The sequence below is a fragment of the Megalobrama amblycephala genome, unplaced genomic scaffold (genome assembly GCF_018812025.1).
Source record: "Megalobrama amblycephala isolate DHTTF-2021 unplaced genomic scaffold, ASM1881202v1 scaffold513, whole genome shotgun sequence".
NCBI lineage: Eukaryota > Metazoa > Chordata > Actinopteri > Cypriniformes > Xenocyprididae > Megalobrama > Megalobrama amblycephala.
This window is the reverse complement of record NW_025953427.1, coordinates 34684-52262: the sequence shown is the minus strand read 5'-3', so window position 1 is coordinate 52262 and position 17579 is coordinate 34684. Positions and strand designations below refer to the sequence as shown.

The following is a 17579-nucleotide window of genomic DNA, read 5'->3' as shown; positions in this document are numbered from 1 at the left end:
TTTGTTTTTATGCTCAACTAAAGTGAAATAATGAGCATATTTCCACTTTGAGAAACTCGTCTTGCTCTTGCCTTGACTCGCCATGACTGCCGCACATACTTGAATAAACAGAAATACGCCCACAGTGCGTCTTCGTGTTTACAGTGGTTGGCATCCACCAATCCTACAATGCCTCGGTGCTGTAAACAGCGATGTTGTCACAATGCAATCATTTCTTCATATAGTTGACCCTAATTGAATGCTAGTGGGGTTTTATTGTGTTCTTGTTATATATACACACACACACACATGTTTGTGTGCAGTGACGTGCAGAGAGTTCCTCAGGGGCAGGGGCTCAAATGTAAAAAAGGGCAATGTTAAAAAAAAAGAAAGAAAAAAACATTATCATCAAGCCTCCATTTATTTGATATAAAATTTATTCAATGAAAAATATAAAATATTGTGAAATATTATTACGGTTTAAAATACTGCTTTTCTATTTTAATTCTATTTATTTCTGTGATGCAAAGCTGCATTTTCCGCATCATTACTACAGTCTTCAGTGTCACATGATCCTTCAGAAATCATTCTAATATACTGTTTCATTATCAATGTGGGAAACAGTATTTTTATAACCTGTGATATTTTTTCAGGATTTTTTGATGAATAAAAAGATTTATATTGTTAGAGAAGATTTCTATTTTGAATAAATGCTGTTATTTTTAACTTTTTTTAATCAAAGAATCCTGAAAAAAGTATCACAGCAGGTTATAAAAACAAACACTTTAAGTTCATTTAAGATGTTATTTAACTCATTTATGAGTGCTCTTATGAGGATACTCAACAAAATGAGCATTTTGGCATAATTCTGTGTGCTATTGCTTGTTGAAGCGTAAATATTCTGGCGCATGTTTTTCTGTGCACACGAGTTGTGTGTCACACGGACACAACAGACAGCGCATTCTCGTTTGTCTTGTGGCACTTTAATGATTTAAAAGCATTAGCATGAATAAGAGTGTAATCATATAATGTAACGCTAGCCAAATTATGACGGATAATGAATGCTGCTTTAACTGCATTAAATAATTTTAAAACGTTAATCTGAACAAATGAATTGCATGCGTTAATGCGCTAATTTAAACTGCACCAGTTTTAACATATTGCTAGCATGACTTAGCATGTTGCTAGCATAAATTAACAAATTGCTAACATGTTTTAACACATTGCTAACATGATTTAGCATTTTGCTAATTGCTAGCATGTCTTATGAAAGTTGCTAGGCTTTGGTAGTGATAGATAGTTGGTGAATGAAGCTTAAATACTTTATTAAGAGTTGTTTTATAAAAGTTTTGACCCCCTCAATGAAAGTCTATGGGACTTTTGTCAAGCCAACATAATTCTGAGCAAATTCCACTTCATTTGATTTGATAGTTGGTATCTCAAGCAATGTCATTTATACATTTTAAAATGTGGCTGAAATGTATAGTGATACTGTTACTGATACTTCTACTATTTATTCTTTCTATTTATAGGGCCAGAATTTTACAATGGATAACAAAACATCTTCAGAAAAAAGCAATCCCGAAGACAATACATCAGCAACAACATTATTCAAACAAGAGCCAGAGCCAGAGCAGGTGACATACAGAATTCCAGCTCTCATCTACATAAGTGAAGCCAAAACCTACCTTGCCTTTGCTGAAAAGCGGAAAAGTAAAGACGACACAGATGCAGAAGTGCTTGTGATGAGAAGAGGATCGTGGAAAGATGACAAGAAGGAAGTTGAGGTACTGGATATGTTAACCAAAATTATTCATAACTATTATTCACAACAATTTCTTAAAGTCCCCCTGCAGTCAATAATTTTATCCCTTAAAACTCATCTTTGATCACCAAAATTACAAATTTAAAGTTTTTTCCTGTGGAAAAAAAAAAATTCTCATTCCTTCAAATAGCTTGAATGTAAAGCCTCGTACACACTGGGACGTTTATCGTTCGCACTTATCACCAGCGTTTTTCGTGTTCATACCCAATCAATTTTCACTGGCGATGCACAGAGTGAACATGCAAATTCACTTCCTGACAGTATATGGCCCTTGTGCTTAGTGCAAGTGAACGGTAGTGCAAATAAACATTTTTATGAATTAGACATTAATAAAATTAAAGAAGATAAAAATACAGATATAAAATGGCATATATGGCATTACATGACATGAGGAGATGGAATGGTAGTGCAAATAAGTCACAATGACAGCAGAGAGTGCAAGTGAACGGTAGAGCAAATAAACATTTATGAAATAGACATGCTCAGCTATATTTCTTGAATGTAAAGAAAAAAAAAAAACAATAAAAATACAGAAATAAAATGGCATATAATACACTTCTATTGGTGTGGCCAAGAACTGGCAGAGCGCCCATGTAGGGGTCTTCCTCATCTACTTACTTCCTCTTAGTCGTCTTGGTAACAGTGTGTGCTCGGCAAGACCGTTTCGTGCTTGAGCGCCACCAAGCCTTGTTTTACTGTAACTTCAGCAGCTCCAGGCATGTGAACAAAAACTGCAATCTCATTGGTCGGCCAGTTTTTAACGGAGCGCGTCAAACCAAAAAAACGAGCCTGAGGCGTTTTTTAAAAATTACGCTTTTATGCCTGCCGTTTTGCACGTCGGTGTACACACTCACATTGGCGCCCTTTGTTTAGTCACGAGACATTAAACGTCAGCGAAAAACACATGCGATAATTGTCCCGGTGTGAACAAGCATTAACTCTACACCCTTGCTTCATTTAGTATACGTGGATCTATGAATATGCTAATTAGCCCCGCCTCCACTCACTTGCACAAGCTCAGAGATCCACTTGGTCAACTTGCTAAGGTAAACATTAGCTGTGTCTCATTTCGAAGGCTGCGTCCTCCGGAGGTCGCATTCGAAGGTTGCATACGTCATTGAGGATGTATCATTTCAGAAAAGTAAGTAAGATACTCCAAACACGACCTTCAAATGCGTCCTTCTTTCACACAAATTCGGAGGATGCGTGAGGTGTATCCTTCACTGCTGCAGATAGCCCACAATTCTTTGCATCACTGTTAACAATCGTCATATTTGTAAAATAAATAAATAAATAAATAAATAAATAAATGGTGTCGACGGCAAATGTACATGTAAAAGTGAAGATGTGGTGTTTAAATGTAACTAGTTTCAAGCTTGTTTTTGTTTTAAACTTTCTTCTTCTTAATATCCTCCTCCTTTGTCTCTGTAGCATATCTGTTGTACAAATACCGAAACTCTTCAAGCATTAACCAAAATAAAACAATACATTTTCTTTTCAAATTACTTTCCAAATTTATAAATAATTTTCATTCATGAATGCGCAACTATGTTGCCGTGAACGTGTCGTCATAGCAACGTGATACTTCTTGTTTCCTTTCCTGCCCGTGTGTCCTACGAAGGACGTCTTGTTTAATTCTGGTTAAGGACACTCCGTATACCACGTCCTTCACAGGATTCGTCCTCTGGAGGATACAGCCTTCAAAATTAAATTAAATGAGACGCAGCAAATGATATCGCTTTTTACGTTGTTAGACACATAACGGTAAGATTAGCCTTTTGCTTGACTACTTTATCAAACCTCTGCTAATAATGTGTTGCTAATGTTACACAAACTGTTCCCGTTCGCCATCTCAGATGGCAGCTGCCTTCTAACAAACAGTATCCTTAGAAATGCTTTGAACAACCGTCAGTGGAGAAAGGCATATAGTTCATCATAATATTGTTATCACACACCGGCTATATTGCTAAATCTACCCGATTTTTCATATCAACAGAAAAATATACGGGGATAACCTGGTGGTCATAGTTAATGATCTGCTAAAGCCCGCCCGCACCTTGACGTGAACACGCAATTTCTTTAGATCACTGCAGTTTTAAAGAGAAAATAGTCAATAGTAGTGTTGACTTATGAATTTGTACATGGTTTGTCTTAAAGCATAATAAAAACAGCACATATAAACAACATTAAAAACTTGATTTTCATCACAGGGGGACTTTAACAACTTGTAACTATTTCCTTGATTCTTCACACAATCTAGCATTCTTTGGTTTATAAAAGGCATCAACAGTCATGATGTCATGCTTTTAATTTCAGTGGGTCAGTGGATATCAGGTGCTCAGCGCTTGTCTACCAAACCACCGCAGCATGAATCCATGTCTGGTCTATGAGAAAAAATCCAAGACCCTCTTTCTGTTTTTCATTTGTGTTCCCAATAAAGTTTCAGAAAATTACCAAATAAAAGAAAAAAAGAACCAGGCTCAGCTTTGTTACATAACCAGTAAGGACACTGGCAAAACATGGAGTTGTATTACTGACTTGAAAGATGTGATCAGTGAAAAGGAGAAAAACTGGGCCACCTTTTCTGTTGGACCAGGACATGGTGTTCAAATGAGTGAAAGACTGATTATCCCAGCATACACATATTATTTTAAATCCGTAAGTGATAAGCCCACATCACATGCATTCGCATTCTACAGTGATGATAAAGGAAACACTTGGCATGTAGGAGAACATATAGATGGTGAGTCTAATGAGTGTCAGATGGCTGAGATCATAGACGACAAAGGTAAAAGTACACTGTACTGCAATGCTCGAAGTAAATCTGACCGCAGAGTCGAGGCTCTAAGTGAGAATGATGGAAAAAAATTTGACAAACCTTTATCTGCTCAGAAGCTGATAGAGACTGGTGAACTTGGCTGCCAAGGAAGTGTGCTGAGTATTCTGTCCCCTGATCAGAGTACATGGCTGCTCCATTCTCACCCATCTGATGAAAAGAGGAGAAAGGATCTCGAAATCTATATAAATAAATCACCGAAGGATCCCACGCAATGGAAATCCTTAAAATGCAAAAATGATGGTCCAAGTGGATACTCAGATCTGGCAGAGTGTAAAGATAGAAATTACATTGCCTGTCTCTTTGAATGTGGACAGAAAAGAGAAATTGAAACAATAGCCTTCAAGCTTTTCAATATCAGCAATGCTTTTGATAATCAATAGGTGGATTCTCCACAGCAACGTTCAAGTTCATGTTGCAAAAATTGTTCTTTTAATGTAATTTTTGTTTGTTTGTCTGTTATAGTTAATTTGCTAAATGAAAATTGCTGAATGTTAAAAATCAAGCTGGAAATACATCAATATAATAATTCAAATAACCAACCAAGCAATATGCTTTCGTTATTATAACTGTATCATAACCTTTTTAAATCCTATATTTAATTCACCTGAATTATTCAATAAGTAGGAAACAGGAAACATATTTTCATTGTAGCTATTATTCATTTGTAATTTCATAACATTACATGAACATAAAATAAAGACATTCTTTGAATGATGTTGAAAATGTTTTTGTTTTTTTGGTTTTTTATATGGAAAACTTAATCAAATTAAACAGTATAGACTCTTACACCTTGTCCAGTGTGACGCCTACACTGGAAGTGTCAAAGTGAACATTCCGAATCCATTAAGAGTCACACTACACTGTTCATTCCATTTATTTCCATCATACACATGCAAATGTGTCAGACCACAAACACAAGCTCATACAAAAAGTTTCACCAAATCCACTTGAAGGCAAGCCTACAAATGTTACGATACGCAGGGAAATTGACAAGAGTTTTTTTTTTTATGGAGGGCACTGAAGGAGAGGCTTCACTATGCTGAATAAACTGCTTTTGTAAGGAAATAGCTTATCAGTAAAGATAAGGGCCTAGTGTTTTGATAAATTTGTGCAGAGGTGTGGTCAACATTAGGGGTGAAGACCATAAATTATTTTTGACATGAGAGATAATATTAGTGACCTAAGTTAGCCCAGTGTTTAGTTCATGCATGTAACATGCATTTGTAAGTGTAGACTTTTAATTTTCCTAATAATTCTTATCTTATTATTCTAGCTACAAATGTCAGCAGCTCATTACACAGATTAAAATAAAAACTGAAGTCCTAAACTCCTTGTGCACTTAATGATAAAAGATATTCTCATCTGTCAATGCTTTGTCCACCCAATCCGGTAAACATGATGGATCCGTGTGAGAGTTCAAATCACCATGGATGGGCGGTAAATTGGAAGATCACCAGATTTTTGTCGGACAATAGCCATATGTGCTAGATGATTGAATGTAATAAAGAATGTAATAAATTTATATAATACATAAAAAAGAAGACAATATTTTTTATGCAACACAAGCCCTTTAAGATTGTGTCATAGAGCTAATGCAATCTATCTCTCTTTTACATTTGTTTTTTTTCCTAAGATTTACAGAAATAAAACAACTCTTACATCACATTTCAACAAAGTATTTCTCAAGAGACTAATGCCCTTATTTTAAAAAGCAAGAACATCACACCCTTAAGACAGAGAAAAATCATGTGTTGAGTGTGTCTTTTTCAACACCCTAAATATCTTCCTGGGTTTCAAAGAAACTTCTCACCTTTCTCAGCACTGAAAGGTGAAGAAACTCCTTTGAAAATACTGAGTTGAAGTTAAAAAGATTAATCAAAAGATAAGTTGAGAAGAAAAATATAAGAATGTAAAATTTACTTTTCTATTTTTTTCATGTTTGTGATTGACTGAATCATCCAGGCTTGTCTCAGTGTGGTGAGATATATAAAGAGAAAGAGAAAAAGAATAAACAATGAAAAACAAAAAAAAAAATAATTTTGTGCAATGGAAAGGTTCTGTGGATGGTTCTTCTTGGAATTGTAGATGCCAGATTTCTTTATTTTTAATTGTGAAGGTAGTCTAATAAATAATACGTGACCACATGTTTACTGTTACTTATCATCCTGCTGTTTAATGTTTAACCTTAATGTTTAATGTTTAGCTTCTGCGATTTACTGTGCTGATATAGGATATTATAAATACAGGATGTTCAGCATGTTTTGGTTAGACCTGATGAGAGGCTCCTGTAGTGTCTGTGGTGCCAAACCTGCTGAGAATCATTTGCTGCTGCAGGAAAGATCATTTCTGTGAGTATTGCTTCTTTTGACAGGGGGGATCCACACAGGCCATTAGGCTCAGGAATTTTTTTATTTATTTAAGTTCATTTGAAGTGTTGGTTTTGCATTATTGTTACAGACAGAGACAAAGCATTTTGTTAGATACATATAGCTTGATCAGATACACCAAAGTAATCAGAACGTTGACTCAGTGCGACCAAAGCTATATTTCAAAATATATAATTGAGTGTTATACCATAAACAGAGATCTGGTCTGTGGTCTCTCCCCCATTTTGAAAAACCCAGCATCGCAAATCAAACAGCAACTGAAATTCAGATTCAAGTAACATTAGCCTTATTATCATGGTAAAAAAAAACATAAGCTACAACTCTGGAGAGGGTTTTGACAATGTTTTAACCCCAAATAAGCTAATAGAGACTGACCAAGGATGCCAAGGCAGTGTGTTGAGTTTTGTTGAACAGAGTAGTCCTCTAAAGACATGGCTGCTCTACTCTCATCCATCCGATCCAAAAAAGAGAGTGAATCTTGGTCTGTACTTGAATAAATCCCCATTGGATTCCTCAGGGTGGCCTGAGGAACCTTTACTTATATTACATCATGGTCCCAGTGCATATTCTGGTGTTTGAGCCTGGACACTTTGCTTGTCTCTTGGAGTGCGGGAAGGAACATGAGAATGAAGAAATAGCCTTTTTGCTGTTCGAACCCTTCAAATGAATTATGGATCTAATGTAACCTCTCTTCTTCTTCTTTTTTTCTTTTTCATTTATAACATTACATACTATAGAGCTATTACAAAATATGAATTTTATTATAAGATTAATTTCTTTCAATTGTGATGCAATGATATCCATATCTGTGTAATTTTTTAATTCATAACATTTTGTAAGCAGAAAACGTCTAAAAAATTCCTATAAATCTAATATTCAAATTTGTGAATATTTTGAATAAAAAAGGAAAAATGAAAACTCTTATAAACTCCTATAATCCTTTAAACAGTTTTTTTTTCTTGGTTTGTTGTTGCAAACTGCTTCTGCTAATACTGATCTGGAAACTTAAATCTATATAATGGTCACTGTCAGCAATAGTATTGTGAATAATTCTTGAACAGATCTTTTACATGCTGAACTCATATAATAGACAATTTAACGCATTTATTTCATGTTTTATCTCTGATTAAAGCTAAATGCAACTGCTTTTGATACAATTGTGTCAGATATATTAGAATAAACATTCAAATGTGTATATGAACATGGTGTTACCTCATTTTTAAACTTTATAAATGATAATAAGTATCACATATAATGGTTCTCTTCTGTTTTGCGTACTTGACAAAAAAAAGTCCATTGCAACACAACAACAAACACAGTCCACAACATCAAAACAGTCTGACTGGACAAACACTAAAACAATATTAGATAATATGAACACTGAAATACTCTGAGGTCATTTTCACTTCAATCTGACACCAAGATGACATCAGCTGTGAAACAGAATAAAGTGTTCCAGAGAGTTGTGTAAGTCATTGTAAAAACTCAAAGACACTCTTAAAATATGTTTGTCTTCTCTGGCTGCTGTGACAGTGTGACAAACACATCTGCAGTAGCAAAGAAAGTTGAAACAAGATCAGCTGATGATTTTTAACTATTGATGGTTCATTGATTTAATTTGAATACAACAATTGTGTTTTGTCATTTAAAGTACAATCCCTGTTTTACTGCAACATGGAGACCATGCTGTATTTCAGAAATCAGTTATAAGATTGAAGATGAAAACCATAAACAGAAAATGATAAACTACAATGACAAACACATATGAGAAATCAGTGTATGAATCTCAACAATGGTGAACAAAATCAATCAGATCAAATTTGGACATCACAAAGCTACTAAAAGACAGAACAAAAACCACTGCAAAAATAAAAGCAAATAGTTCGAATTAACGAAAATAATAGGACAATTTAGCTGCATAATTTATTCATGCTGTGATGCATGTTGGGAGTTTTGTACTATTGTTCCCAGCATGCATTACGGCATGACACTTTTGATTGTCACCTTTGTTGATATTCATGTGCTTGAAGTCTTTGTGTGTTATCTTAGAATATTTTTTGAGTTTTTAATCTTATAAATGATTTCTGCAATATGGCATGATCTCATGTTACAGTAACATGGGGTTTGTAATGTAAATTTATTACATCTCACCATTGTTGAGATTTATATTTCTACGTAAGAGGGTCTATGGCTGGAAAGATGCTTGAGAAGCCCTGCAGCAGTCAATCTGAAGCTTTCACCTGCACACCCACTAAAGCTCTACATCTATATCTGGATGGGAGCCGGGGTAGTTGCAGGAAGAGTTAGAGGTCTGATCAACCTGTAGCTTGAGTGAGTCTTAACACCCCAGTACAATAAGCTGTACTATATAAAGAGTGTCACCCTGGTGTAAAATAGTCTTTGCATCACATACTGCCCAATGCGTATAAAGAGTTAAAATAAAGGCTGTAACCCTGGGGCAAAAATAATCCCTACACTACATCACATACAATTCAGGTAGTTAGTTAGATACTGTAGTTTAACATCACAAATGATATAGTACTTTATTTAGTTCTTACAACTTACATGGAAGCTCTAGATTATGTGGATTTTTTCATGACTATTTTTAATGTTTTTGAAAGAAGTCTCATCAAGCCTGCATTTATTTGATCAAAAATACAATATTGTAAATGAAATATTATAACAATTTCAAAAAAATGTTCTATTTTAATATACTACTTAAAAATATTATTTAGGAAACACTTTATTTTAACCCTTTCGCACGTAAGTTTAAAATATTCTGGCTGACCCTAGGGGAAGAATAGACACAATGTGTATCTGATATGAATAAAACGTGTCTGTCAGGGTTCTGTCACTTCTGTCTAGTTTATTTCTTGGTTTCGTGACAGAGCTCTGACACTCCCGTTCTTGTCCTGTTTTTGTGTGAGCGTACGGTCTCGAGTGTTCTCGAGCCGTGCGCTCTCTTGTCTGCGTTGGGAGCGGGACGTTCGGATCCCGGCACTCGTGTCGGTCTCGTGTCGGGATTCGGACACTCGCGCTCCCAGTCCTGTCTTTTATTGTGAGCGCACCGTCGAGTGTTCCTTCACTTGCCGTGCGTTCTTGTCTCATGTTTTGTCTCTTGTATTGTCATGTTTTGTGTAGCACGCAGTTGTTTCCACCTGCCGCGTGCTTTCATGTTTTGTCTTTTGTGTAGCACGCAGTCTGTGTTTCACGGGCTGCGTGCTCTCATGTTGTCTTGTTTTGTGTGAACACGTGGCTTATGAGTTTTCATAGTTGCCTGTTCATGTCTCCTCTTGTGTAAGCACGTGGCTTGTGATTTGTCTTCATTGGCCATGTGCTTGTGTTTTTGTTGTGTTTGGTGTGAGCACATGGCTTGTCATGTGTTTCTTTGTGCCATGTGCTCTCATGTCTATTGTCTCGACCCCGCCCATCTTGTTTCCTCTTTATTGGTTGATTTGCCCCACCTGTCCTCCCTCATGACCTGCCTTGTTTGCTATCCTATTTCTCCTTGTGTTTGCAGTCCTGTGCTGGTTTGTTGCCGTATGTTTCCCTTTGTGCAGTCTAGTCTAGTCTAGTCTAGTCTAGTCTGTTAAGTAGTGATGGGAAACCGAGGCTTTCTGAAGCGTTTGAGGCTTTCATCAAATTGTGCCGAAAAAAGGTTCATTACTCGAAGCTTTTAACACAGTGCACATTAGCGACATCTGGTGGTCAGACTTGTTTTCTACACCATATCTAGCAGATCTACGGTTTGAAAAAGCACGTGACCAGACAAAGCTTCGGAAGTCCGTGACATACGGAATCACTTTTGTTTTGGATCAATACAGTTCTATCTGATCTAAACTAATCTCATCTAAATTAATTTGTGACAATGAGACCACAACTCCTGTCATGTGTAGCCTATTCAACGGATTCACATATTGATCAATAATATAAAATATACAATGATGTGATCATAGTTGATAATTTTGGATGAGATGTTTGGGTCAAAATCACTATAAAGTGCCTATGAGACTTCACAATTTCCAAAATAAAAAGTTGCGATTTTCCATTTAACTTCATATTTGTTGTATTAAGGAGACCTTAGGCTGTTAGAAATGCATGTTGGTCAAGCTCCAGCACTTTTTGTAAATTAACTGTAAGCAGACAATGCATGAGCAAACCACAAAATATGTCCACCCTGTCACGGACAAAACCAAAGTAGTTTAAATATATTTTCATTGCATAGTGATTATAAAGTGGATATTTTCAGTAAGATACTTGGTCCCTTTCTCAACAGTAAATTTTAGTTAATCAGAAAAGTCATGATAATAATGAAACTGCTGAAAAATATTTGTTTGCCTTCAAAATATGCAATACTTGCAATTTCTTTTCTAAATAACGTCTAACAACAAAGATATCTGGTCAAACTTTCTAACAGTATTAACTGGCCCTCTTTTTTTAATAAAGAAATCACACAAAAGGTTTTGCTAAGTTGTTAAAATGATTTGCTAATTTTCATAAAAGATGAAAATTACAGGGTGGACAATGACAGGGTGGACAAAAATATGACAGAGTGGACAACAAGATGACAGGGTGGACAAAGACTTTAATCGGTGAATAAAATGAGAATATCAGAGAAACAACAGGAACAAGAAGAAACCCTTAAGCAATATATGATATTCTAAGTATTAAAGTAAAACTGCTCACTTGATTCGTTTAAAACCGTGCCTTCATTCATAACAAAACACCGCTTTGTGTTGCTCAGAGATGCACAACAGTTCTGATGTGGCTTTGTTTGGAACTATTTTTGATGGCAAAGTAGAACAAAAACAGACAATATTGACAATATTGTGTTTATTAACTTCTTGTTTATTTTACTGTTGTATAAAATTATCACATTTTCGAATCTAGCAGATATTCAGGAAAACAGCACTTTTTTCTTGTGTGATTGCTTAACTATATCATATAATATAAACATAAGACAAAAACCCATTTGGGGCATTTTTTATCTTCATATCTTGAATTTAGGCACATTCTAACTACATTCTAACAGGCTTCATCACACAGCAAGTCATTGTCATACATCATCTTCCATCACTATGCATTTGCATGCAGTGTAAGATGGCGTACATGTCTGGGCCGGGACAGGGTGCACTAAATGCGTTTATTTGGACATATTATTTTCTCCATAATTAATCACACCAAATTAACATGTTAAATAGACAGCCCTAGTGAAAACATTATCAGAATGTGGCAAAAACTATGCACATGTCTACCCTGTCATGTACCATGTCCACCCTTGATGACAGGGTGGACAATGACAGGGTGGAAATTTTTGGCAAAATTTTGCATTTAATGGACACATGGTGTACCTACAGTTAGCAAAGTGATTCATTGTTTAAGATGACAGTGTACTGTTTAATATATATATTTTGAATTTCTGAATAGTTTTTATATTAATTAATATTTCACTATGACAGGGTGGACATTTTAAGCTTGACAACATCTAACTACAAACACAATATGATGAAAATTAGGAAATATAAGTGTAGATTCCCAGTGTACTTACAGCAGATGTTTTAACCTCCATTGAATAAAGACCAAATGGGGGTGATGATGTCACCGACTACATCAGTTGGTTTCTTAAAGAGGCGTTTACCCCAAAATGACAGGGTGGACAGCAATTCCAGGGACACGTGTAAAATGCTTAATATTCCCACTGAGCAAATTATGTCCAGAAGACGTCTTTTTGAGGTCTTGGCTCAGGTTGAAAAGACGTCCACTGAGGGGCCAGAATGAAAGTTTTTATGACGTCTTTTTTTGACGTCTTCTGAACATCCGATATAGACGAACACGCAGAGTCACCAAAGGAGAAAATCACAATTTTTAAGTGACCATCGTGGAGATGAGTGTTTGCTTTAATTGGGCTCTTGACCCTTGAATTCTTATATTAGATTTTGTTTGGGCTGTTAACTGAGTCATAAAATGGAATATAAATGATCAAAATTTCTTGTTTTATCAAAAAACTTGTTGAAGACAATAAGAACATTCAAAAAGTTTTTGAATTTTATGTCATTTACTCAGTTTTTACACTCGCTGAAGTTAGCTGAGCAGTGTCTGGGACATGCCAAATCCGCATACATCCAATCATAGAAAATGGTATAAAATGAGAAAACCACATTTCAAGAGATTTATCATTGTACTTCTATGTGTGTAAATGTTTGGCCATTTATAATAAAACATCAGAATTTCATTATTTTGCATTATATTCATGATGACTGAGCAATTCTGATGAGGACACCAAAAGGCACTTTATAGTGATAATGACTCGTTTAACCCTTATATTCTGTTCGGGGTCTCTGAGACCCCAGCAATAAAACATGATTAAATGCATTTTCCTTTTATGCATCAGGTGAAGCGCCAATTTTTTCAAACCAGCTGTCCCGATTTTCCGATACTGCATGATGTTTGAAGCTTCAAACGTCATCAATCACATGGTATTGTCATTTCGATACAAGCATCGGTACAGTGTGTGATACAATAGTGCTGTATCAACCGTCCCATCACTACTGTTAAGTTTTTCCCCCACAGGGTAGTTTTTGTTGTGTCTTGTTTTATTTTTCATTATTAATAAAAGCCCTCTCTCTCCTGCATTTGAGTCCTCGTCCTCGTCCTCATCCATCATCAAAACCCTGACAGAGTCGTCTAATTTGCTGAAAAGCGGAAAACTGCAGACGACACATGCAGATGTCCTTGTTATGAGAAAAGGAATATGGAAGGATGGAAGAGTTGAGGTGAGACTTTACATTAATATTTACAATAATATTTAGTCAGTTTTGTACATTATTTCACAGTTCTCTGGATCTTAAGTATTACTATTAAAGCTGTAATATTGTTGCAGTGGTGCTAGGCCAAATGTTTTGTACATTTTAGTACACACTTTTGTCTTAAGCAATAAGGTATGAGAGGCTGTGCTGTATTGTGAATAAGTCACGGCTGAAGGGCATTGTTAGGCACAACGTGAAGCAGAGTGCCTGTAACCCCTTCAGCTGTGGCTTAGATATTTTACATAAATGATATTTTACATAAAAGATGTTTGCATTTAGTTCACAAGACAAAACAATAGCTGAATTTATTAAAATGACCCCATTCATAAGTATGTGAACCATTGATTCTCAATACTGTGTGTGGTTACCTGATGATCTACGACTGTGTTTTTGTTTTGTGATGGTTGTTCATGAGTCTCTTGTTTGTCCTGAGCAGTTAAACTGAGCTCTGTTCTTCAGAAAATTCCTCCAGGTCCTGCAGATTCATCAGTTTTCAAGCATTTTTGCATATTTGAACCCTTTCCAGCTGTGGCTGTATGATTTTGAGATCTGTGTTTTCACACTGAGGACAACTGAGGGACTCAAACTCAGCTATTAAAAAAGGTTCAAACATTCACTGATGCTCCAGAAGGAAACACGATGCATTAAGAGCCGAGGGGTGAAAACTTTTGAATTCAAATATCAAGGTAAATTGTACTTAATTTTTCTGCCGGGAAACATGCAAGTATCTTCTGTTGCTTCCGAAGGGCTGTACTAAATGAAAAACAATGATATTTTGATATTTTGATATCTTCATCCTGTTCAAAAGTTTTCACCCCCCGACTCTTAATGCATCGTGTTTCCTTCTGGAGCATCAGTGAATGTTTGAACCTTTTTTAATAGTTGAGTTTGAGTCCCTCAGTTGTCCTCAGTATGAAAACACAGCTCTCAAATCATACAGTAACAGCTGGAAAGGGTTCAAATATGCAAAAATACTTGAAAACTGATGAATCTGCAGGAGCTGGAGGATTTTTCTGAAGAACAGAGCTCAGTTTAACTGCTCAGGACAAACAAGAGACTCATGAACAACCATCACAAAACAAAAAAACGTGGATCATCAGGTAACCACACACAGTATTGAGAATCAATGGTTCACATACTTATGAATGGGGTCATTTTAATAAATTCAGCTATTGTTTTGTCTTGTGAACTAAATGCAAACATCTTTTATGTAAAATATCTTACTCAGGACAGTACTAAACAAAAAATAACATGGATTTTTTTATTATCCCTCTTATTTTATTAAAATAATTCTCATTTTCACAGATTCTGCAAGGGGTTCACATACTTTTTCATGCCACTGTATAGCATTATTTTTGTATACGGTATCCACCCGTTTCCGCGGGGCACTACTGTAAAAGAGAACGTGGGTACAACTTCCGGTGAGGTGGCGGAAGTAGCATACCAATGGTATTTAGTGTGCTAATTAGCGAAGAGGCTAAGGGTGTGTCTCAATCAGTTCCCTAGCTCCCGAGCTCGTGAATCAGTATATCGTGTATACGAATTCGGGCACTGATAAGGACAGTAAAAGATGCTGCTTCACTACACATTGGGACACTTATGACTCTATTTCCGGCGACGTGACAACGTCCTCATTGTACAACATCACTACTGGTATTTATGAACAACAACAGAGCTGATATTTTCTGACATTACTTGTAATGTTATTTAAAGTACATTGTGATTAATTATTTGCTTGTTACATATACATGCAACATTTCAGCCGTGAATAAATTATAAACGTTAGCTAGATTATGTTCATTACCTGTCTAGCGATGTATGTTTATGCTGAAATATAATAAAATAACGGTTTGTATTTTAAAAAACATCTATCGCGTATCGTTATGTGTAGTGAGTTGGCTCACGTGATTCAAGTTTCGCGCTTCAGAACTTCCGTTAAGGGAGCATAGTGAGCATCGATGCTCCCTGGTTTTCACGGTGCATTGTGGGACTTTTCAGGGAGCGAACGTTTCAGTGCCCTGGAAGGATTCTGCGATTGAGACAGCCCTTAAAATGGCCGACTCCCTGGTCAGTGCCCTGACTACTGAACTAGGGAGCTGATTGAGACACAGGGTAAGTGTTTTTTGGATCATTGTTTACTTTGCAAAGTTGCAAATCTTTATGAGAGATGTCGTTACGGCGGTAAGGGACAACATCTCAGTTTAGTACATTTATTAGTTAATAATATCACTATCAATAAACAGTTAATATAATATCAATAAACAGTTTTCGTGCCTTTAATTGCCCTTTACTTTACTGACCTTCCACAAAAGTGCTGCTGCATGACTACAAGAGCATCCTGACCCTGCAATACATGAACAACCCGCTGTCTGTACTTCACCTGTCACTGATGCTAGCACCAAAGCCTTATGATGTTATATTGACTCCTAACGTGTCGTGCGTGCCAGAGCCAGTCGCGTTTCCACTGTCATATATGCGATGCTAAAGGCTAGTTCTGTTAACCATTGCGATAAATACACACGTTTATGGAAAATATCAGAGACTGCTTCGGAACGAAGACAATTCTTATATGATTATAATCGTGTATTTATTTAGTTTAATGTTTTATCTGTCTCTTCCCTGTGCCTGTTGATTCCTGACAAATGCATATCTTTCACAGATTCACACACTCCGGTTAATAACTCTTATAACCCATAACTCCTGTTGCCTTCTCATGAGCTCCCTCTGTTGCTCTGGCTGAAAGGATCAGGATAGATAGACGGAGAGATCGCGCAAACGTCCTCGGATTGCAATCATCGCATAATTTAGAAGAAAATCAATAAGGCTCAGAAAAGTGACGTAAACATAGGGTATGTTATCAATATATTTCTAAATGTGTAAGCCTTTGGACTTAAAAGCCTTAAGTGGAATTGTTTTGTGCATTCTCGTGATCATAAACAAATGGAAGCAGGTGCAACTGAATAGGCATGTGTTTTCTTTTTATGTCAATATAAATATCAGTTAGATTTAGCATGATTGATGTGCACCCTGACATAAATTAATAAATTACTATTACTTTAACTTTTTTTTTTGTAAAACATTGTTCAAATATTGTTGCTGTAATCTTAAAACTATAAGTAAAAAATTGCTCGGTCAATTCTTCTCCGAAATGAATTGCATTTTTGAGGACCTAAACATGCTTGAAAACTCATGAAACTTTGCACACATGTCAGAAACCCCATTTGAGCTATGTTTCACGTACAAGTATGAAAAATGGCTTTGCCATATTTCTCCAATATTTACCCACTCAAACGCATGTCACCCACTGTTCACTGTTTTCCAAAGTCCGCCAGGTGAAGGTGGCCCAGTGTGCTAGGGCCCTTTCATCGCTGCTTGCAGCTTTAATTTATTTGTTTGTTTTTGCAAAATGGTCCAAACATGCAAATTGGTTGATAACATAACCAGTTGTTTGGTCAATAATTCAAGGCATATTTTAAAGCTCTTTCTAACTTGTACTCAGCCTTAAAAGTAACATAGTACAAAGTACATAGTTCTTGTAATTGTTTAACTAATAGCATTTGTTATGGATATAATTACAGGTAAGACTATTGATGGCTCCTCATTACCATATTTTATCTATAGCATTTGTAATGGAAAAATAGCAACACAGTTAGGTCGCTACAACATGCCACAGTTGTAATATAAATCTTTAGTGAAAAATCTATTCCTGTAACAGAGTATCTATTAAAAATTCTACAACTAGT

General features: G+C 36.0%; 2 protein-coding genes across 2 annotated transcripts in view; both read left to right on the top strand.

Annotated features, from left to right (window-relative positions):
- The first annotated feature begins 1434 nt into the window (after nucleotides 1-1434).
- On the top strand, nucleotides 1435-5157 carry LOC125261859 (sialidase-3-like). Its single transcript, XM_048180414.1, has 2 exons — nucleotides 1435-1766; nucleotides 4121-5157. The coding sequence occupies exons 1-2, from the start codon at nucleotides 1527-1529 to the stop codon at nucleotides 5021-5023; spliced, it is 1143 nt and encodes a 380-aa protein (XP_048036371.1). The 5' UTR covers nucleotides 1435-1526; the 3' UTR covers nucleotides 5024-5157.
- Nucleotides 5158-6849: 1692 nt separating this feature from the next.
- The window catches only part of LOC125261857 (sialidase-4-like), a 40869-nt gene continuing 30139 nt past the window's right edge, over nucleotides 6850-17579 (top strand). Inside the window, exon 1 of the mRNA XM_048180409.1 lies at nucleotides 6850-6991. The gene's annotated coding sequence lies outside the window, so the exon portion shown is untranslated. The remainder of the gene's footprint in view (nucleotides 6992-17579) is intronic.